Below are 23595 nucleotides of genomic sequence, written 5' to 3'. Positions count from 1 at the left end.
GGAACCAACGGCTTTTTAAACGCCATCCAAATGTTTGTGTTTACATTATTCATTCGATGGTAACCATGTAATGCTGTGTTTAGTAACAAATGAAGCACCCTTGAAAATGTAGACCCTGGCACCCGAGGACAGTCCCAGCCTGTCCCACCTCTCTGCTGTATGCCATACCACGACATTCTATACTGATGAGGGCTGGCCTACAGTACAACCCAGGGGTCAGTCTCCGGTGACTGTGTCCCCATGAGTTCTGCTACAGAGGAGTCGCATGAGGCCTTAAGAGAAGACTGGGAGAGCTTAGTGCTGAGGTAGAAGTTAGCATCCAGGCAAGGGTTCCTGCTTATAAAGTTGCTGCTGTCTCCAACAAGCCCTGGCCCCTGTTCTTTATGTCCACCCACTGATGCAGGGTCCCTGGGCTACCTACCTACCTGGTGGCCAGCTGGGAACAGGACAGTTAGTAAGATCATCGAGACCTAACATTAGCCAGTATCATGTCTCTGCTGGCCTTGGCTCCTTGGTTGATATTCTGCTGGTTCTTTCCGGCTTGAGGCTAATGCCCCACGACCAGGTTGGCCATGAGAGTTGGAGCTTGCTTTGACGTCTTCTTAAATGCAAAGTCGTCTGCAAAAGTTTAACAGGTAGCCAACAGTCTACCTTTCAACTCAGCGTTGCAATTGTGTGTGTGTGACACTGGTTGTAATCTGCAATGCCATTCCGGACTAGCCACTTTAATATTTTATTTATTTATTATATATTATGATTACACTGTCACTATCTTCAGACACACCAGAAGAGGGCATCAGATCTCATTTCAGATGGTTGTGAGCCACCATGTGGTTGCTGGGAATTGAACTCAGGACCTCTGGAAGAGCAGTCAGTGCTCTTAACCGCTGAGCCACCTCTCCAGCCCTGGACTAGCCACTTTAATAGTCTCCAGTTACTTAGCGAGACAGTGGGACTTGCGCTGCTGATGTTGTGGGAGATTAGCAGTAGGCCAGGTGTGCACACAGGGTGCCCCACACCTATCCCAGACACACTCATGTGTGCGGTGCCATCTGTTGTGATGGTGTTTGTGCTGCGATACAGCCACAGCCCATTTTCATGGGAGATGCCATCCGATCCGAAGGAATCTCTAAAAATGGAAACGTGGTGCTTTTTCCCAGACTAGTCAAAGTCTGAAAGAAATAAGAGCTAAGATGCATTTCCAGTGGACCCGGTAACCCTGCTTCGTCCTCGGTTTACCTAAGCAATGTCTCTCATGTCTTTGGGATTCCCTTGCGCCGGGTCTTCCAGAGTCTCTTCTGGGGACAGGGCTAGCTCAACATTTTCACAGAAAATAGAATACAGAGTTGAGGTTGGAGAAGACTACAAGTCAAGCGGCTGGTAGGGAGAGCCATAATCGGGAGAAAAGAGCATCTGTGTCTGTGTGTGGCCCGGAAGCCCTCACCCTCCCGGCTCTGACCCTTGGTCCCCACCGGGTGGTACCGTTTTGAGAGTTGGCTGAAACTTTGGGTGGTGGAGCCCGGCTGGGAAAGCAGGTCTCTGAGGGCATGTCTTCAAAGGTTGGTTGATACTCTTTTGGTGCCTCCCGCGCTCGAGGCTAATGCCCCACAACCGGCTTCTCTCTGCTTTCTGTTCAGTGAGCTGAGAAGCCACTCTCACTCTCTGCAACCCCGATCCTCTGTTTCAACCCAGGCCCAGAATCAACAGAGCCCAGGAATACCAACGGAAATATCTGACAATGGCAACAGACGCTGTATAAATTGCTCCCTGTAAGTCATTTATGTCTGGGAGCATCAAGTCCGATTGGTGCATTGGGCAAGGGAACTTGGCTGGAGAGGAGCGAAGTGAGGAGGCTCATCTCAGGGAGTGCTTCCTGAGAGTCGCCAACGGTGCCCTTTGCGGTCCCTTTTGCACAGCCCCCATGGGCTTGGGAAAACTTACCTTAGTTGGCCATACGCTGACGATTGCCTGGGTCACAGAGTGAGCAGCGCTCAGGGACTCATTTCACAGACGGTCCCACAAGGCTTGCCGCGATGCTAGGAGGTGCTGTATTTTGTCAAAATGTCAGACATTGGTAGAATAAACAGCTGCCTGCTGAAGGTGGGGGACGCTAGGCTGGCAGAATGAGGTGTTAGCAGTTTTAACGCACTTGTGAAAGCGTGAGTGTCTGTAGGCTATTTGATCACGCACCACAGAAAGAGAGGGAATCAGGCAGGGAGCCCGGGGCATTCCAGTACAACATGCTGAAGAGGCACAGGCAGAGAGACCATAAAACAGAGAGGAAAATGGGAGGGAGGGGCCACCACACAATAACGGAACTGCCCTTGGATCCTGGGTGCAAGCTCCCACATTTCGGATGACCCCATGGCAGCTCATAGCGCTTTGAGACGAATTCACTCTCCTCCTGCCCGTAGAGTAGAATGACACCTTTGGACGAACATAATATAAAAAAGAAACCGAGGCCATATCAAATTATTCTTTTATTGTTCCAGTCAAAAAAAGAGGAACGCCTCAATATGTAAACAGTTTCCCTAACACAGCGAGTTCTTAAATATATATATATTTTTATTCTAAAAAAATTTGGCATTGTAGAGATTCCTCAATACATAATTTGTGCTTTCGCATCAAGCATGCTTTCGCCGTGTCCGTGCGCAGACATACTTGGATTGAGTCAAGGGAGTTACAAAAGGATCGGAAGGTGGGTCAGGAGCCAAACCAGGACCGGGGCTCTGCCTGGCTTTCGTTTTTAAAAAGCTTGATGGGGAGGTTGGCAGCAATGACCTCAGAAGCAGGCATCAGCTACTTAACTGCGAAGAAACTTGAAGCCTTCACAGGAGAGGTTTTTGGGGGAAGACGTTTCTCCCTGTGTTTTCTTGGCATCTCTAGAAGAGTATTGGCTTTGCTTAAAGAAAGCTACAGTGAACGCTCCAGCATTCTCAGCATATGAATTAGCCAGGCTTATAGTCAACTCTTACTGAAATTCTACTTTTCCACTTTTTAAAATTTTTTTTTCCCAGACTCACTGAATTATTTTGGAGTGCTTGACATGTTGTGTCGAGGACACCATGGTCAGTGGAGGCCGTTCTTTTGTCCAGCCTTAAGAGTTAGGAGCTATTTTGACACCATGATGGCTTTAAGAAACTGCAGACTGTGTTCCTCCACCTTTAGCTCAGAGACTTCTATGATTTAGCACCAGTCTTCACAAAGTGTTTTTACCAAATCTCCTGGGAAGCCACCTATCCTTTGTAGACTAGCCAGGCACTGCCCCCTGGTCCTCTACGGCTGTGTTTTATTCTGGCTTCTCTTTCTCCTTCCAAAGCCCACCCAGGCCTCAAAAAAACATCAAGGTATACCTCTTCCTGCCACACCACACTATTGCTTGCTGTCCACACAGAGCCCGCCTTGCTGTTGTTAAATCTCAGGCAACTGGTTCTAGCTGTCTCTCGGGATTAACTAGCCTTGTCCCTAAAACTAGACTGACTTTCTTCATGAGTAACGTGGGAGTTAGCTTTTGCTCATAGGGGTTTCTCACTCAGTAAGAGTGGACAGTCCTAGGGTGGTAGCCCGTTGAGAACAATAGAAGAAATATGTATTAGTGTCCTCAGAGGCTTAATTAAGGCCTTGGTCACTGGACAGCAGTTACTCACTGAGTGTCCGTAACCAACACACACGAACCTCCAAGAAAGCCTTGCATGGAGTTTTAGCAAGCTGTTTGGATTGTTTAGGACACAAATAAGCTTTGTCACCCTTTCAGCCTTGAACCTGAGGACTCCCTTAGCCCTGAACATGAAAACCTTATTTCTCTGAAGGACATAAGCATTTTATTAAAATCTCAAGTTCTTGGGAAAATTGATGTGCACAGAATTGAAGATTAAATCTATTTGTGCTTCCATTTGGGGGGAGGTGTTATGTTTGTTTGAAACATTTTAAAATTAACATTTAACTTTAATTTACATGTATGTGTGCATGTCTGTGTGAGTTTATGCCACTTTGGGTGTTTGAAAATGTCAGAAGAGGGTGTTAGTTCTCTGGGGCTGGGGTTGCTTGTGAGCTGCCCAGCGTGGATGCTGGGATCCTGGAAGAGCAGCAGGCATTGCTCGCATGCTTGGTGTTCTCTGGATGCTGGTGAGGACCTCATGATACCTCAACCTTTATAATACAGTTCCAGAGCTTTCTGGGAGTCCTCCTTGACAGGTCTCTGTGACAGTTTGGTGAGACCTTCATGGCACAGCACAGGTAAGCAAGTTCCGCCAGACTAGACTCAGTCTTATCCCGTGTTTCATAGAACCATGATTAGGGGGTGTGAAAACTTGGTACTGATAGTGGACTTTGAATTAGTGGATTTCTCCAGAATACATTATTTTTCTGCCCTAGGAAATAGTTCAAGGGCAAGAGTCCTTACTCAGCCGCAGCAAGAATCTGGCCCCTTACTGGGAGAAGAAGATACAGTCATTATTTTAAACTAATAACGAGAAGGATTTCCTTTTTTGCGTTTTGGGCCAATAACTAAAACAGGGCAGAAAATAAATAAAGTGATTCTGTTAACATGTGTTACAGCTAAAAGACAGAAGGGCCATAGCATCTCCTTTATGGTGTGTTTGGTTTAGAACCAACATAGTTTCGGCGAACCCCTGCCTGCACGTTTCCAGAGGGGCAGAGCTGGTGGTGTACTGGATGCAGCTTGTTAATACCATGCTAGCATTGGATTACTTATAAAAAAATATTTTCATTCCTGGGTATCTGTTTGTGGTAGAATGGACACATGTATCCCAGTGCAGTGGATACAATGTAGCTGGAATTACAGGTGGCTGTGAGCTTCCTGACACGGGCGCCAGGAATCAAACTCTGGTCCTTTGCAAATGCCCTTAAAACCTGAATCATCTCCTCTATTCCCCGGATGACTTTTTCATTTAATATGTAGCTGTGTGTTTATTCTACATCCACGTTGCTAACCTTCCGTGAAGTGTTCTTCTACTGTGGAGAAGGTCACCGTGTCTTAACACAATGCCTATCCCCCAACTTGCCTGGCTGCCACCTGCTTTAGTGTGGTAGGAGGTGGGAGAGGAGTGCGGTTGGTAAAGGATTGCTGGACACGAGAGTGTTTGGGGTAGTTAAATTTCACTTTTACAAACAAAGGATTTTAAAAGTTGAAGGTTAAAAAGCTGACTCAATTAGGGACCATAAGTTTAAAAGTGACATAGAGGTGAACTGATGAGGTGTAATTACGGTCGCTAGTCAGAATCACACAGACAGGCGCGGTAGGGTCAAACGTAGAGACATGCGTGGTGGAGTCAAACATAGAGACATGCGCGTTGGGGGGGGGCGGTCAAACATAGAGACATGCGCAGTGGGATCAAACAGAGACGGACAGTGGAATCAGAGAGACAGGCATGGTGGCGTCAAATGCTTGCTGGAAAAATGAGGAACCGAACATCTGGTGGCCAATTCTTCTCAAAGTCACAGAGAGCATTCACTAGGATGCTTCATTCAGGGCCAATAGACACACCGTACCACATTAAAACTATACAAATTCTACAGTGTTCCCCTGCAGAGCACAGTGGAGTGAAACCAGAAACCGGCCACAGAGAGAGACCTGGGGCATCTCTAAACACTTTAGGATTAAACATCACAATTCTCAGAACGTAGAAGAAATCTCAGGAGAAATTTTAAAAATAGACATTGAACTCGGAGAGGATGAGAAACCACAATCAGACACGAAGTGGAAGCGGCCGGAGTGACAATCCGTAACATCGGATGCACCGAGCAGAAAGAAATCTGAGATCAGTCACGTAATTAAATGAGCGAGTTAAATCCAAAGTAAGCAAGGACAAACTGACAGAATTAAAGACAGGAAAGTGACTAAAGAGATCAGTGGACCAGTTTTTTTGAAATAAAATAATTACATTTCTATTTGTGCAGGGAGAGAGAGAGAGAGAGAGAGAGAGAGAGAGAGAGAGAGAGAGCGCTGATGAAATATCAGGGAACACAACAACAGACCCTGTGGCCATAGAAAGAACCCCAAAGGGCCTGTCCACACATCTCTGCGTGCCAGAAGTACAATCATTACTAGAAACATACAGTCTACCAAAACTCACATTAGAAAAACATAGCCCGAAAGGTCTATACATTAGAGACTTCAAAGTTTCGTTTACTTTTATTTATGCGCACGAGTCTGGATGCCTGCGTGAGCTTACGTGCATCCCACGCATGCAGTAGCCCATGGAAGCCAGAAGAAGGTGCCAGGTCCCTTGGAACTGGAGTTCTAGGTGATTGTGAGCCACCGTGCGTGCACTGGGAACTGAACCCAGGCTGTCTGTAAGAACAATAAGCCATCTTAACCGCCGCCTCATCTCTCCAGCCCCGACTTTAAGTAAATTATTGATGACCTTCCCAACCAGAAAGCACTAGGTCCAGATGGGTTCATTCTGGGTGAATTCTTCCAAGCAGTTAGGGAGGAAAATATATCAGTTCTCTGTAATGTCTTTCAGAGGATGGGATTAGAAGAAATACTTCTCGGTCCACACTAGGAGCCCAGCATCACCCTAAGGACAAACGAGGAGAAGATACTTCAGTAAATGAAAGCAACCACAGCTCCCACGAACACAGATGCAGACAGCCTCAACGACAAGCCACTCGCAAACCGAACCGAACAATGCATAAAAGGAAAACTATACCACGCCCGAGTGGGCCTTGTGCCAGATAAGGAAGGCAGTTCAACATTTAAAAGCAAATTCCCATAATCCAGATTAGTGGGCAGAGTGATAAAAATTATATGTGATAATATCAAAAGCTATAGAAAGAGAACTGACAAAACCCAAAGAGCCATTCAGCACAAAGTCCTCCACAAGCAGCATACAGTTGAAAGCGGGCAGCACTGTGGTCTCTTTTAGAAAATTTTAAACTTAATAATCTGCACTTAAGGCTATTCTATGTCATTCTGTGAGATTATCGATCACTTTTCAACCATGAAATGCCTCATTGTTTATGTTTATGCCTTTTATTCTCTTGTCTGGAGAGCACATCTTGGGGCTCTGAGCCATATACAGTTATTTATAAACTGTTACAGACAACAAAAGGTTCTCCATAAAGTGTGAGTGGAGGGACATTTCCTGGACGGGGAGCAGCACTCAGAACTTCATTTTGGTTCACTTCACTTAACCGTCAGAGCTTGTTTCCTGTTCAGACCTATCAGAGGAACTACTGCTATTTAAACATGATTCTAAAGGTCAGAGGATACAATATGACAAGAAAAGTTAACTAAAAATCTACAGATCCGAAGGGGAGAAAAAGCTATCATTTACAGATGACATGCTCACCCCTAATCTTGAAGAATTGACAAAAAACATTTTTTTTTTTTTGGACAGGGTTTCTCTGTGTAACCCCGGCACCCTGGCTGTCCTGGAACTTGTTTTGTAAACCAGACTGGCCTTGAACTCATGTAGATCCCCCTGCCTCTGCCTCTTGAGGGCTGGGACTGAAGGCATGTGCCACCACGCTTGGCAAGACCAAGATTAAAAATTTACATAAATATTTTAGACACAAATTAGTATACAAACGCCAATTGCTTCCTTATATACCAGCAATGAGCAATTAGAATCTGAAATTTAAAAAAATGAACATTTAAGTTAGCACCCCCCCCGAAATGAAATTCTTGGGTGTAAGTCTATTAAAGTATGTGAAAGATCTCTGTGTGGAAAACTACAAAAGGTGAACGATCCAAAGAATAAATAAACAACATCCGGGGGCTGCGGGACGGAAAAACCAGAGGTGTTGTCTCTTCTCCACTTAATCTTTGGAGGCAAGACGATACCAATCCAAAGTCGAGCAGATTTCTGTGTGGATATCGGCTCTCTAAATAGTTTGTAAGAGAAGCAAAAGACCCAGAATAGACGAAATCAACTATTCACTGTTGAAGAAATAGCGAGAAAACAGAGGACTGCCTGCCTGCCTTTGCGGAGACTCAATGCTAGTCTATCCGTGGAGACGCCGTGGTATCCGTAACAGAGTAGACAGACAGAAGAAGAATCCGACTAGAGAGCGCGCACACAGGCCACGTATCTCAGGGATCGCCTGTGCCGGGAAGAGGCTGCTTTCTGACAAAGAGGCAAAGGCTGCTGTTTCAGCAAACAGCTTAGACACGGTAAGATAAAAACGGATTTGAACACAAACTTCACACCAGTCCCAAGGCATCATCGGAGACCTGGGGAACAGCTAAAATGTCAAAGCTCCCAGGACACGGGAGGAAGTCCCGGCCAAACTGGGGCTTATGATGGTGTCTTAGATACGGCTCCAAAGGCACGGTCTGTGAGGGCTGATTGCCAGGCTGGACTTCGCTGAAATAAGAAACTTCTGCAGAGCAAAGAGGAACGGCCAGCAAGGAGAAGCATTTCCGAAAGATGCAGCTAATGAGGAACAGGTATCCAAAATATACAAAGAGCCTTTTCAGTTCAAGAATAGGAAAACGAACAACTCACCTACAGAGTGAACACAAGATCTGAGCAGAGCCGCTCCAACGTGACAATCTACAGACAGACAGGAAGTAGCTGAGAAGGCGTTTAATCCCGCCGTGAACTGCGTGGCACATGGCTGTAACATACCATGCTACAGGTCTTAGAAGGGCACAAATCTGAAACAATGACACCACCAAACACGGGGACCGGGGTGGGTAGAGCAAGCAGAGTTCTCATTCACTCCTGGAAGAAGGGTTATGTTTGCGGGGGTGGGGCCGGGGTGGGGCGGAGCCGGGGCGGGTCCGGGGCGGGGGGCGGGGTCGGGTCCGGTCGGGGGTGTGGTCATTGATCTGTAAGAGCATTTGAAAGCTAATGCCACTGTAATAGTAGGAGAGGGCGGTCCTCACTCACGTTTAGTCTTCCAGAAACCTTTTCTTTTAGATTTTACTTCTATTGTTTTAAGTGTGGTGTGTGTGTGTGTGTGTGTGTGTGTGTGTGTGTGTGTGTGTGTGTGTGTGTGTGACTATGTGAACAGAGCTGCAGTTGCCTGCAGAGGTCAGAACTGTCATGTTCGCCTGGAGCGGGAGTTACAGGAGGTTGTGAGATGCTTGACTTGGGTGTCTGGAGCCAAACATGGCGCCTCTGCAAGAGCGTAAGTGCTCTTAGCTGCCGAGCTCTCTCTAACCCCAATCTTCTGAAAACGTTGCGGATTTGGTCATACCCATTTGGGAGGTATAAGAATGTGGCCTGTGTTTATGTGTCTGTGCACACGTGTTTGTGCGTGGCTATTTTATATTTCCCAGTCTGAGTGTTAGATACGAAGGCCTGGGAACAACCCACCCCCACCACATCGTGTAGCATCCAGAGGATCCTTTGTTCCTATAGAGCAGCCACTAGCAGTGGGAGAGTCGTAAACCACAGGGAGTGTGGGGAAAAAAGGAGAGTCACGATGCCTGGTAGAAACCAGATGGGAGCAAGTCCTACAGTGTGATGTTTGGGGTGTGGGAAATTCTCATTTCTCCTTCAACGTCCCTGAAGATCCAGCATGCACACCAGGTGAGCCCTGGTGCTGAGATGGGCGGGCCTGGGCATGTATCTGAGGCCTAGGTGGGAGTCATATTGGAGTAAGGTGGGTTCCAACAGGTCAGCTCTGAGACTTGCTTAGACTGAGGGGGCAGGTTCGACTCTCCAGAAAGGTCACTGTGATACCCCCAAGTGACTGGCTTCCTGTCCTCACACCACTGCGAGGCGCCAAAGTGACAATTTCTCAGGCAGGAAGAATTTGTATCTAATGAGAAAATAAACACACACACAAAATCATCACCGAGATAATCCTTAGGGTGAAGTCGGAGCGTCTGCCTTATACATGGCAGTCCTTTTAACTTTAGTATTTTATTGGGTTTACATATGGCTGGCACCTAACAGACTTTAAAGGCCTAAATTCATTCCTGACCCAGAAGGTGCTCTGTGAAGTTAAGAATACCTCCCAGATTCAGCTATTAAAAACAAGGACATTAGGAAATTAGTAGGCAAAAGGATGGAACTAGAAAATATCATCCTGAGTGAGGTAACCCAGACTCCAAAGGACATGCGTGGTGTGCACTCACTGATGATGAAGTGGATATTAGCCACGACACACTCCACAGCTAAGTAACAAGGAGGGCCCAAGGGGAGATGTTTGAACCTTTCTCAGAAGGGCAAACCAAATAGTCGTAGGAGGTGGGTGGAGGGAGGGAACTGGGTGGGAGAGGAACAACAGTGAGGGTGGGGCAGGATCTGGTGTAGGGGGAGAGAGGGGGCTGGAGAGAGGGCAGGGGATGGTGGGAAGCATTTCTAGAACAAAAATAAATAGATAAACAAACAAACAAATAAACAAACAAAAGAAAAATGCCTTCTAGGTATTCTTTTTTCTTTTTCTTTTTTTTTTCAGAGCTGGGGATTGAACCCAGGGCCTTGCACTTGCTAGGCAAGTGCTCTACCACTGAGCTAAATCTCCAACCCCCCTTCTAGGTATTCTTAAGAGTTCAAAGACCTCAGAAGACACGTCTGTAGTGTCATTGTCTGGTCGTGCAAGAAACAGACCCTGTGTGGGGGTTCTGAGAGGCCTCAGTGAGCCTTGTGCACTGGCTAAACTGGGCAGGGGAGGGGGTTGCTGGGGTTGCTCTCACAGGCAGAGGGACTGAGGGAAGATGGCAGAGTGGATCTGAGGGCAGTGCTCTTCCTCCTCTGAGGACTCTGGCTGAAGAACCCAGAGGTTCCCATGGGTCGCAGCTGGAATCTGAGGCTCTGGCTCTGGGTGGCCTGTTGCTTGCATTTATGACTGTAAATCTGTACTCTGAAGGGTGTCCATCCTCAACCTGGGTCTGATCTTAGACTCCCGGGACTTCCTGTGGGCCTCTTGCTCCTTCGGATAAATACACGATGAGCTTTGTTTAAAATTTAGAAACCCTGATGACTGGCATGTTAGGTTCACTAGTGCTTGTTGGTAGCGGATAATTTATTTACATTGCCTGAGAAGAACAGCCCATCGTATAGATTGGCTACGTTGATGTCACAGTTTTAATGGTGAGTGTTCGTACAGTGGGCGCTGAGTCTTGATCTTGTGATTGGTCGGGTCCATGAAGGAACCCGTCTACCTCGGACTGAGACCTCTTGACTCTGTGGTCATTGGTGTCTGCCAACCTCACACACATCAGCATCCAAGCCGAGGGGAAGAGTGTAGAAAAGAACATTATAGAGTTTTGACAACGACCGGCCAACCGACTAACCCTCTGCTGTCCATCAGCATGAGCACGCCCCTGAACTCATCTTGTATATTGAAGCATTGCCTTCCTTTCCCCGGGGCTGTCCCGTGTGAGTAGGTGGGTGTGTGAAGCTTTCTTTTGCTAAGGCATGAGGCCAAGTAGAAGTTTGGCTCCTTTTACATTGATTAAGTTTCATGGTGTTGGACTTTGAGGCTGGGTAACTTGGCCGTTTCTTCTAAGTGGTTGAGGAGTTGTAGGAGTTCTGCATGGTTTCTGTGATGGATAGGGCATTGTCACCCACTTAGTTAGAGATGTGGGATCAACAGCACAACATACAACAATTTGTTGCAAAATATTTTCTTTTCCATCTAATTTCCTCGAAATCATTCATAAGAGAACCTGGTGTGTTTGCTCTCTCTCTCTCTCTCTCTCTCTCTCTCTCTCTCTCTCTCTCTCTCTCTGTCTGTCTCAAATATAATTGATAAGATAAAATGCCAAGTTTAGCTGACCGGGATGAGAAATGCTTCCTTAGACCAAAAGTAAATCAAATTTATGAGTCTAGACAATGCCACTTAATATAGCCTCATCTAAGGTTCCTATCATTGGGATTGGTCTGCTTTGCAGTCTCCAATGATATAGTAACCTTGCTCTGGCCCCCAAGGCTTCCAAAAGCCTCTGAGGTTCCCTGGAAGAGCAGTTGGTCATCCTCATGCTGAACTTCTAGCCGAGGGGCCAGAGAGAGCCAGGGCCAATGTAAAGAAACAGTGACTGCGGTCCCTGGATCCTTTATACCACGGACCAATCCCGAGTTCCAGACTAGAGGAAGCAGCAAGAATCTGGGATTAGCCTCAGCCCCTGACCCTTCTCCTTCACACTGCTAGCCTCGCTCGAGCAGACACCAGCGGGCTGGACAGTCTGTAGAACTGAAAGCCCACGGACACAGAGAAGCTGTACTCAGCTGATGGGCCAGGACCTTTCACGTCGCATTAAGGAGCAGTTCTATTCTAGCGACTTCCTAGGTAGACACTGAATCCCGGAAAGGCTGGGTAGGAAAGGCAAGCCTTTTCTCTGTGAGCCCTGAAAACCATAACGTGTTGTGCTGTAACAGAACTATTAGCGACCCCAGGAGATCTGGGGTGGGGAAAGAGGTCGTACTCTGACATTCCCAGACGCCCGTGGGACTAGTTTAATTCTTAACAGTACTGACACGCACGCAATGGTTACTATTAGTTAGTAATAGTACTACAGGTGTTGCCTGCCGCACGACCTCTTGCAGTTACTCAGGTCTCCTAGAACAGAGTCTGAGCTGCCCCAGGCAATGCACGCACAGATTTTGTACCCTGTGTTCCAATGGAACCACTTATGGACTGAAATTTGAATCATCATTTTCTTTTGAGGGTCCCAGGTAGCTCAGGCTAATCTCAAATTCCCCATATGACCGAGGATGACCTTGAGTTCACCTTCCTACCTCCACTTCCAAAATGCTATAATGGATGGGGTGGGAGGGTGCTAACCTGCTTTATTTACTCAGCGGTGATAGGAACCAAACATGGGGCATTTCAAGAACTAGGCAAGCACACTCCTAACCAAGCTCCATCCCTGGCCCCTGAGATCTGACTCTTGTGTCCCCCAAGTATTCTTGGCTTGTTTTCCTCCCAACCATTTATAAACATGAGCATTGGCATCAGCTAGAAAGAGGGTATGTAGTAACAGTAAAGCCGTCTTAGCAGCTCGGTGCGCCAAATGTTTTCATAATAAAAATCACCCCGTGCTCGCTCACACCCTTGTGACCTGGGTTTGAGACCAGGGTCTATTGTTTACTGGCCTGGACCTTTGATAAATTAGTCAATTTGCCCAAACTCCAATTACAAAGACGACAGCACCTGACCTCGTGTGGCGGGTGAGAGTTCCAAGGGATAATTTGTGGGAGTGTCCTGCCTTTACAATGTCAGGTAAAATATTGTCCTGTTGTTAGGTATGCACAGTCAACACCGTACATACTGCCCTTGTCCCTGACAGACCTTCCCACACTCTCCACATCTACATGACATGTTGAGTCCTGAGTCCCCTCGGAGACGCCAGGGAACACAGACTGGGAAGAGGGAGGCGTTACTCTATTCTAACGTGAAAGGGAACATGTTTTAAAATACAGTTTGACATCAAGTCTAACTTAAAACAGTGTTTTTTTTTTTAAAGCCGTGTTGTAATATCAATCAATTATACAAATTTTGTTCATCTTTTTCAGTTTTACAGCTATTCATTGGGATGAAGCCGGAAAAAAAATGAGTGCAGCGTAGTAATGCTGGTCACACATACAGGCCATTTCTTCTGAAGCTGCGGTCTAGGCTTCTGTGTCATTTAGAACATGTCTGAAGTCAGGGAAAGAAATGACCAAGTGACTCTTGCTAAGTCGTGTTGGTAGCGAGTGTCTAGGCTTTCACAGTTTCTCTCAGCTAAGGATCTGGCACTTTGAAGTGTGCTCATGGGGTCTTCCAGGGCATCTGTGCACTCCCTCCTGCACCCTTGGTCAGTCCCAAACACTCCAAGACACCAGAAATTCAACCAGAAAAGCAAGAAGAAAGAAAGAAACTTGAACATCCGGGCTTTAAAGTGTAGCCATAATTAAATTATAAATTAGAGTATAATGAAAAAACCAGGTGTGTCAGAGTCCTACTTTGGTTAAACCCGTAAAAGTTGTGCTTAAGAAATAGGTCCACATCTTGATACAGTAGCTAGGTTTCTGTTAGGGGACTCGGGTACTAAATTAAATCAGTGGGTCTGGAACTAAAGAGAGACAAAAGAGAGGGACAGACAGGAAGGTGCAGGAAGAGAGGGTTCTACCTCATGGAGTCACAACCATACCCAACATGGCTTGAAAGGGATGAGCCAGTAATGTAACGTGGCCATTCTAATGTGTCAACACAGGCATGCTGCGTGCCCAGGGGACCACCGCAGACAAACACAATACTGATTTCATCTCCTATATATAGGAGAGCTATGGGAGAGGGGGTGTCAGTAGAACAGAGGTCTCTTCTGCTCCATCCTTCCAGACGAACCTTCTCTTTCCTCAAGGAGCTAACCTGACTGTAGACTGGACTCAACTGTAGTGACTGTTACCCTTGAGTTCAAGGTACTTATCTGGTCTAGGGGTTTCACTGTGCTTTATGGGGGGGAAATGACTCAGCGATAACAACCAAGCAGCCCCAAAAGGGAGAGGGGGAGGGGAGGGGAGAAAGAGGGAGGAGGGGAGGGGAAGGGGAGGGAGAAAAGGATGGGGAGGGAGAAAGGGAGAAGGGTAGAAGAAGGAGGGAGAAGAGGGGGAGGGGGAGATATAGAGAGAAAGAGAGTGTACTCTCCAATGGATATGGGTCTTGGTGCCTGGATAGGTGTGTCATTTTTGTAGCATTTGATTTGCTGGAGGAGATACTGTGGGGATAGTGACTGGGGATTGTGGACAGGAAAGGGGAGGCATTAGGGTCCCCTTTGTTGAATCATCTTAATGAAAAACCCCACCGGCTACTTGCTGCTTAGAAAATTCAGTCATCATGACCTTTCAAATTTTAACAGTTGACACAAAATACACTGTTAAACCTTTTTCTCAGTGACCGTAGAAAAATAGACACGTTTGCTAAGGACAGTCTAATAAAAGGTCCTTTAGGGACGCCTCCTGTGAAGATTCTGAGCTCATGTTACAAACAGGCTCGCGTTCCACTTGCATCACCCACCACAGTGACAGCAAGAAGATGAGAGTCAGGAAAGGACCATCAGAGTGCCTGCTGTGGTCACAGCATGGCTGAGGAAGTGACACTGGTGTTGCCCAGGCCTTATTGTGCCATCCTGCAAGAAGCCATCAACCTCAGTGCTGCTCTTTCAACCCATCAATGAGGATCCTTTGTCTTTCAGACCTCAGTAATAGATTTTAAAAGGCCCAACGAGTCTTCAGGAGCTAAGTTGGCAGATCATCCGTAGGCGTTCTCCATCTTGCTTTGTGCCACATAGGCCCTATCTTGGGCTGCTGCAGATTGGTGCCCCAAAGCAGGGCAGCCTTCATAAGGCTAAAACAAGGTCAAGCCATGGGCACTCCCACAGCCTCTGGGGAATTGTTTCAGGATTCCCTCCTCTACCACCTCCTGCTTAGAGAGTGCAGGGCGGATGAGTGTCTCCATCGATAAATAACCAATGCCAAAAGGAAATGCTGGCAGGCAAGGGAGGGCCACGCCCAATAGCTTTGCTTTGGGTGGTAAGATCTCTGCTGAGGGAGAGGAACAACCCAGATGTTGGATGGAGGAGCCACTTCCCATAAGTAAGACCTGGGGTACCTCTCTTATAAGCAAGGTCCCGAGACTATAGCAAAACCCTGTGTGGACCGGTCTGGTGAGGGGGGAGGGGCAGCGGGGATGGGGACCAGCTAGTTTGATCTCTTTGACCTCAATGGTATGGAGTTTCAAACTAAGCACATCTGAAGGAGCTGAGATAAATTCAGATCTATTCGATGCATATTAATGATGGGCAATGGTGTTTAAGAACAGTTTATGAATGCAAAAGCAACAAGAAAGATCGGTTACAGTGAGAAATCTCCACCTGCCCCTGAGGCCTCACTTAAGGCTCTCTTCCCAGTCTTCTCTTTCGAGTCGTTTTGAATTTGGACTATTACACATGTTGCCTGCCTTCCTTTGTTCCTTCCTTCCTTCCTTGAGGATTAAAATGAGACGGAGAGAGCTATTTGGCTGTTGTTGATGTTTGTGCTCTTGATTGAGAGACACGGGTTAGATTGTCAATTAGTGGCATACTCTCACACCCGGGAGAGATTTGTCAGTTCCCACAAAGACTGCTCTCTACTCTGTGTATCGGATTCTGGTCGTTTCCCAATAAGGGTAGCAACAATGATGGCAGAAGATAAAAAAATCCCAATGTAAGAAAAGGTAAGGGCGGGGCCCAGGGATAGGGCGGGGCCCAGGGGCAGGATGGAGTCCAGAGGCAGGGCGGGGCCCAGGGTTAGGGCGGGGCCCAGAGACCCAGGGACAGGCGTGCCAGATGAAGTGAGAGGGCAGGAAACTGTCATTTCTTCCACAGGGCACTCTTGAATGTCATGGCTTTACCCCCAAGTCTTCTGCTGACCAGACAGCTCCGTGGACAGCCTGCAGTTTCTCATGACCACATAGATTAGCAATCAATGCTTTTACAGAAAGCTTTCTTAAACTGCTAGACTCCACGTTCATGGGAAATGTCACGTGGGGCTGTGCTAGAGTCCTGTTCCTGGTACAGCCTCCCAAGGGTGCTCAGAGAGAGACCCTCATTATCTCTAAACAACGACACCTGTTTTATAAATGTGTCATGGTCTGCCAGCATTTTGCCATCTGTTAGACCTCCAGACTGTCCCCACACCTATGGCTTGTTAGAGTCAACATAAGGATGACAAGGGAACACAGAGGTGCTCTAACAACTGTCAGTCTGGGACCTGGAACAAAGGCCATGCATTTAGAGGGCCAGCAGTCAAGGGGATCAAAATAATCAGAAGACTCAGATATCAGAACGGAAATGCCTACTGTACATTGGGAGTCTTTTTTCTTCTTATTTCTAAAGTGTACGTCTAAAGCTACAGGAATGATATGTACATCACTAGGAGTTCTGCTCCACGGTACTCTGGTGCATGCTGGGTTTGTTTCTAATTGCCGAAAGAAAATAATTCCGCAGGGCAGATCTATGTACAGTGGTCTATCCTTCCCTCACCTGGGTCCGGTCCTGTCAGTGTCTATGGTTAAGTACCTGCCCTGTGTTGGGTAAGATGGACAGGGCTCTGTAAGACTGTCTGACCTGTGGCCATGGTAAACAGACCTCGCTCTTTGTGACACTGGGTCAGAGCTCTGACAGCTCTTTTGAGTGATTTGGATTGGACAATAAAGTGGATCAAGTAGCTAAAAGTCTCTTCTGTGAGTGGAGACCAGGCTTGGGCACAATGAAGGTACCTTGTACCTTAACCAAATCCCTGTCTGCTTGTCCATCTGAACGTCTGAGAGGGGCAGGTAGGTATTTTACACCTTGAAGATTTGTTTTCTGGGAATGCCAAAATTAAATATAAATAAATCAAGGTCAAAGTAAGAGAGACAGAAAAGAAGGAAATGGGAAACAAGGAGGGGTCATGTCTGGGTGGGAGAGGCTGACCCAGCTGGGTCTACAAGGAGGGGTCATGTCTGAGTGGGAGAGGCTGACCCAGCTGGGTCTACAAGGAGGGGTCATGTCTGAGTGGGAGAGGCTGACCCAGCTGGGTGTCTGACACCCAGCTTTGGGTCTACTCTCATTCTCTAGGTTTGCCACATCACCGTTCCTCTCTGTCAGTTCTTCCGGGTTCTTCTCTTCCTCTTCCGTCTCCAGTTCTGCATGTTGGTTCAGTTTGCTGGACACAGACCAGCTCAGGGGCAGCTCTGCCCGGTTAGCCAGCTCGGCTAGCTCTTTGGCGCTAAGGGACGGGGTGCTGGTCTCATAGGTCTCATGGAAGCTGTTGTAGTCAACTTCATAGAACCCATCCTCCAGTGTCAGGACTGGTGTGAACCGGTAACCCCACAGGATCTCACTGGTGATGTAGGAGCTTCGAGCTTGGCACGTCATTCCTGTGGAGAGGAGAAAACTGGCTTTAGGATGCATTTTGGGGTCTCCCAAAGCCAAGGAGACTTTGGGAGCTGAGCCGAACTGATATGGGCAGATAGTTATGCTGTACTGTGACCAGCATCGTAGGGTGACAGCTGTGGAGCTGTCTTTCACATTGTAGATATATGTCATGAAATTCCAGGACTTCTTGAAACTGGCAAGCTGAATTCAATCCCCCAAATCCCATATAAAGATGGGAGATTATTAACTCTATAAAGTTATCCTTTGACTGCCTCATATGCACCATGGCAATGCGTCCTCCCTACACACAATTCACCCCTCATGCATACACACTCACATGGACTTTAATAGGTAAAACGAATTAAGAAACATAACTTCTTAAAGGGCAAACAACAAATGTTCAGCCACAAAAGGGAACATCTATATCACGTTCTCTCCTCCCAAGGTTCAGAGAACATTACAGAAGATGGGGTAGAAAGATTTTAAGAGCCAGAGAGGTTCAGGGAAGACTGGGACAGAATCTCCTGGACATGACAGATAACTGTTACATCCATGAATTCACTGCAGCTGTGGCTGCCTACACATGATCAAGCTATTTGATATCCTAGTATGGAGTAGGAGGGGCTCATGAGCTTCTTCTCCTGACTGAGGAGTTATGGATAGTTGATGGCTTTGGGGTGAGGGAGAATTAGTTTTCTTCAAGGGAGTGGCTCCTAGTGAGGTGATCATATTCTAGTGGATAGCCCCATAAGAAGAAGTCATGGACAGCATAAATTGAGTTGATGGATTATTAAGGAATAATAATAATAATAATAATAATAATAATACATTAGTTGGTAGTAAGTAGGGAGGATGTGGGAGGAGTTAAAGGAGGAGTTGGTGCTGAATATGATCAAAATTCATTGCACGGCATTTTCTTTTTTCTTTTTTTTTTTTTTTTTCAGGGCTGGGGATCGAACCCAGGACCTTGCGCTTCTAGGCAAGCGCTCTACCACTGAGCCAAATCCCCAACCCCCGCATGGCATTTTCAAAGAATTAATAAAAATGTTTCCTACCAAATCACAAACAAAACAATTATGAAAGCTAAAAGACATATAGCATGTCTCCCCAGATCTTAGCACAACTGATTCCATTCAGGCTGTAAAACTCAGCATAGCACACAGACAGCACCACCAGTCAAAATAAAAAAAAAGACCTAATCCATCAAAGTCCATAGTTTTGGGGAAGTCTTTATGTAACTAACCTTGCTTTTTTGGCTTCTGTAGTTCTGTTTCTGACTAAACTGGTGGATTATGTGGATATTCCATAATAGGCAGTGGGAAGAGAGTTTTCAAAATATTGAAAAAATTTGTCAACCAGAAAATTTTATACCCAGGAAAACTATCCTTCACCAAAAAAAAAAAAAAAAAAAAAAAAAAAAAAAAAAGAAAATGAAGACATTCATTGAACAGAATTGGAGTCAATTTGTTGCTATCAGTTCTGCATTACTTTGAATCGTGAAGGGAGTCCTTCAGGGAAACAAAAGGACTCTGGGTGGCAGCTTAACTCCACATGAAGAGATAGGTACTGGTATAAAGAACAATAAGGGAAAAATGCATTTTTTCCTAAAGTATAATTTTGTGTTGACTACATTCTATGGTAACAATTCTGTTTTATTATACAGTATACCATAGTTTATTCATACAATAAAACCAAGTATGTGGTCCACATCCCGTCATGGCCTGGGAAGGTTTTGTTCTGGTTCTGCAGCTTCCACACATGCACAGGCTGACCCAGTCATGTCTACAGGGGCTTTCTCACCTGTACAGGCAGACCCACCCAGTCATGTCTGCAGGTGTTCTTGGTCATCATTGAATTTGGAGCACCCCTGCCCCCACAATCAAAAATCGACAGAGGATCTGAGCCTTCTCCTACCAGCTCTTTATACCTGATCTGAAATCACGGTGGTGGGAAAACCACAAAAACAGAACCAAACATACTCAGCAAAGGCAGGCAACTCGCATCAGGCATACATACAATGGAAGAAGTCCATGCATGTAGGTATATATGTATGCGTATGTAAGCATTAATAATTAAGGAGGTAAGAATTTGAGAGGGATGGAGCATGGTAGGAGTTGCAGGGGGGAGAGGGAAGAGTTGGAAATGATTTGAGTACCATATTCACTCTCCACCTTATTTTTTTAGACAGGATCTCTCATTGAACCTGGAGCTCACCAATTGGCTAGACTGTCTGGCCAGCGATCCCCAGGGATCCTCTTGTCTTTGCATCTTCCAGCTGGGATTATTATTATTATTAATTATTAATTATTATTATTTTTTAAGATGGCTTCTGGGGACTAAATTTAGTCCTCAGCCTCGTGCTGGAAGCACTTTATTGACAACCATCTTCCCAGTCCTGCTTTTGTAAAAATCATTTAATCTTACAATTTCTTTACTGAGAACTTTTCTGAGTCTCTCTACTGGGTTCTTGGGTGTTTCAGAGACGAACACCCAAGAACAAAAGAACAAAGAACATCTTTCGGTATCCGTGATATTACTAGATAAAGCCACAAGGGGCGAGCTGTGCAAGGCTTGCTCCATCTAGGACCCAGGAAGGTACAGAGACATGTAGCTAAGGAACCTGTACTAAAACACCGGCCGACCCTGCATGGTTTAAATTTAGCAGCCGAAGCTCTATTTTTAGATTCAGTGACAAGTTACAAAGAGAGAGGCCGTGTGCAGAATAGAGAAGGATGAAAGGCATCCGGAGAAGCCCATCGGGGCACAGCCAGAGGGCGAAGCAGCAGACAAATAATAGATCAGATCTGCCTAGAGAGTAAGATTTCAGTAAGAATAAAGCACCCCACTTCCGAACAGTATAAACTAGAGCTACTTTGCTGGCGTTCCAAAACAAAGAGGGACTCCTCACGGAGGAGCTTTGCCATTTCACTCCAAAGACCGGGCTGTGTGGCGGGTTGTTCTCCTTTCCCTCAGCGCCCCCTGCTCGCCCCAGGAAGAACTGCACTCAAACAGCCTACATGACTGTGCTGGAGTCTCAGCACTGGGCTGCCGGCCATGGAAGAATGGTGTTGGTGACTTACCCAACTGTTAGACGGGAGCAGGGCAGTGTGGTCTAATGTGACACAAGGATATGAACATCGCTGAATCTGGCCATGAAGATACAAGCGCCCCAGCTCTGCTCAGGCTCACTGTCCTGTCGCTGCACAACGGGCTTCCCCCAACACTAAATTGGGAGTGGCCGATTTACAGCTACGTAGAAACGAATTGAAATGTATGCCTTAAGGATGACCCAAAGAGCCGGCTGTGGTGGCTTTAATCCCAGCATTTGGGAGGCAGAGGCAGGCGGATCTCTATAAGTTTGAGGCCATCTTGATCTACAGAGTAAGTTCCAGGACAGTCAAGGCTATTCAGAGAAACCCTGTCTTGAGAAACAAAAGCAAAAACATGACAAAACAAAAAAACTTCAAGACAAACAAACAAAATGACCCCAGGAAAGGCATTTTACACCTGCCCTGTTACACTTGCTAAAGTAACTGGTTCATCCATAATTTAAATATCGAATCAAGTAATAAGTATTATTTCTGAATGCTGGGGTATGCCAGGAACTGGATGCTATGAACTGACACCCCATCTGAGCTGAGGAGTCTGAAGAATGATTGACTGGCCAGAACCACATGATTGCTGAGAGTTGGAACGTTGCATATTAAAAGCCCAAATTGTCTCCATAATAGCCAATTATTTCCAGCCTCTTTATTGACCTTACAACTTTGTGGCTATTCGGTAAAACTTTTGGATTGTATTGATTTAGCAGGACACTAGCTTCTACCAACTGGAAAGCTAAGAACATTTTCAGATGGCGTCTGAGGACCACAGAAGAGGTTCCCCCTCTTTGCGGGCAGCCTCCCTGCCGGTTTCCCCACCAGTGTGCCTGGTTGATGCTTTGATTCACAGCTGTCTTTTAAACATTCTTTAAAGTCCTATTTCTACTTCCGTGGTAGAACATGCCATTCGAGGAAGCCTGAATCCAGATTCCTGGGCCATGGTTGCTCAGGGTAATCTGTGGCTTAACCCCTTTGGAGATGAGTCATGTTTTGTATGCATGCATGGGTCTTCTCATCTTTGCAACAGCCTGCTGAGTAAAATGCAGGCCATCTCTAGCCTACAGGTGAGCAGACTAAACAGAGAGAGGAGAAGCTTAGCGATATAGACTCAATGGGGGTGATTCTGTTATGGTTTGTATAAGCTCAGCCCAGGGAGTGGCACTATTAGAAGGTGTGATCCTGTTAGAGTGGGTGTGGCCTTGTTGGAGTAGGTGTGTCACTGTGGGTGTGGCCTATAAGGCCCTCATCCTAGCTGCCTGGAAGCCAGTCTTCTGCTAACAGCATTCAGACGAAGATGTAGAACTCTTAGCTCCTCCTGCACCATGCCTGCTTGGATGCTGCCATGCTCCTGCCTTGATGATGATGGACTGAACCTCTGAACCTGTTAGGCCAGCCCCAATTAAATGTTGTCCCTTATAAAAACTTGCATTGGTCATGGTGTCTGTTCACAGCAGTAAAACCCTAGCTAAGACAGATTCTAAACTTCATGTTGTGAAACCCTGAGTGTATATGGAGTTTGAGTCTCTCAGGACTGACTGGGCTACTATTCTTGTCACCTCTTCAACAGAGGAAAAGGCCAGGCATGGTGGCACATGTTTATACTCTTAGCACGTGGGAGGATCAGGAGTTCAAGGCCATTCTTGACTACACAGTGAGCATCGGGACAGCCTGGGCTACATGAGATGAGACTCTGTTTTTAAAGCCAATGAGGAAAACGAAGGGGCAAGACACCAGAACGAGGGTACCCTCTTCCTCTGGCAGACATACAGAGAAGAGGCCATGTGAGGACACACCCTGGGCACCACTGTTCACAAGCCAGGGACAAAGTCTGCCCAGGGGCTTCTGGGGCCCAACTCTCAGACTCCTGGCTCTAGATCTGAGGAGAGAAGAGCCGGCTATGGGAGTCTCTGGTTGTGGAGTGTTGCTCTGGCCACCTGCCCTTCACAGTGTGGGGAACCTGGGTTCTTATCTGGGAAGTTGGGCTCCAGAGTCCATGGTATTTCCAGAACCTTCTTCTACTTTTGAAGACAGGGACTGAGTGCTAATTTTGGTCTATGTAACTCCAACAGCATCCTATGCTTCAGGCTGCCAAAATAATGTATGTTATATGGAATAAAGTAGGGTATATATGAATGGTGCAGGAACAGTCATGGTGGTAACTGTGCAACCCACCTGCCCCTGCCCACTCTTTGCTCTGTGAGCTTCTTCCGTCTGTGCTTCCTCTGAGCCTCTCTCCAGGCTTCCATTGCCTTCTGCACAGGATTTGTATCTTCTAACAAGGTTGGGGATACTTACTGCCATCCTCAGGGAATTGCTTGGAAACACCAAAGCAATATTTATTTATTACTGTTTGTACTGCTTGTGTATGATGTGGTGTGTGTGTGTGTGTGTGTGTGTGTGTGTGTATGTGTGTGTATTTAAGTGTGGTGTGTATGTATGTGGTATGTGTGTATATGTGGAGGGTGTGTCTGGTGTGTTTGTAGTGTGTGCAAGTATATGTGGTATGTGTGTTTGTGTGGTGTGTATGCAAAGTGTGAGTGTGTTGTGCATGTGGTATGTGGTATGTGGTGTGGTTTGTGTGTGTGTGTGTGTGTGTGTGTGTGTGTGTGTGTATGTGATGTGTCTAGAGATCTATGTCAGGTGTCTTCTTTGATTGCCTCTATCTTAGTACTGAGGCAGGGTCTCTCGCTATAC

General features: G+C 46.5%; 1 protein-coding gene across 1 annotated transcript in view; it reads right to left on the bottom strand.

Annotated features, from left to right (window-relative positions):
- Window positions 1-6130: 6130 nt before the first annotated feature.
- Window positions 6131-23595, bottom strand: part of Kcnj6 (potassium inwardly rectifying channel subfamily J member 6) — a 241910-nt gene continuing 224445 nt past the window's right edge. Inside the window, 2 exon segments of the mRNA XM_032900377.1 lie at window positions 6131-6542; window positions 17515-17802. Coding sequence (XP_032756268.1) covers window positions 6538-6542; window positions 17515-17802 — 293 coding nt within the window. The 3' untranslated portion in view covers window positions 6131-6537.

The sequence above is a fragment of the Rattus rattus genome, chromosome 4 (assembly GCF_011064425.1).
Source record: "Rattus rattus isolate New Zealand chromosome 4, Rrattus_CSIRO_v1, whole genome shotgun sequence".
NCBI lineage: Eukaryota > Metazoa > Chordata > Mammalia > Rodentia > Muridae > Rattus > Rattus rattus.
The sequence above is the reverse complement of the archived record's forward strand: the minus strand, read 5'-3'. Positions and strand labels throughout refer to the sequence as shown.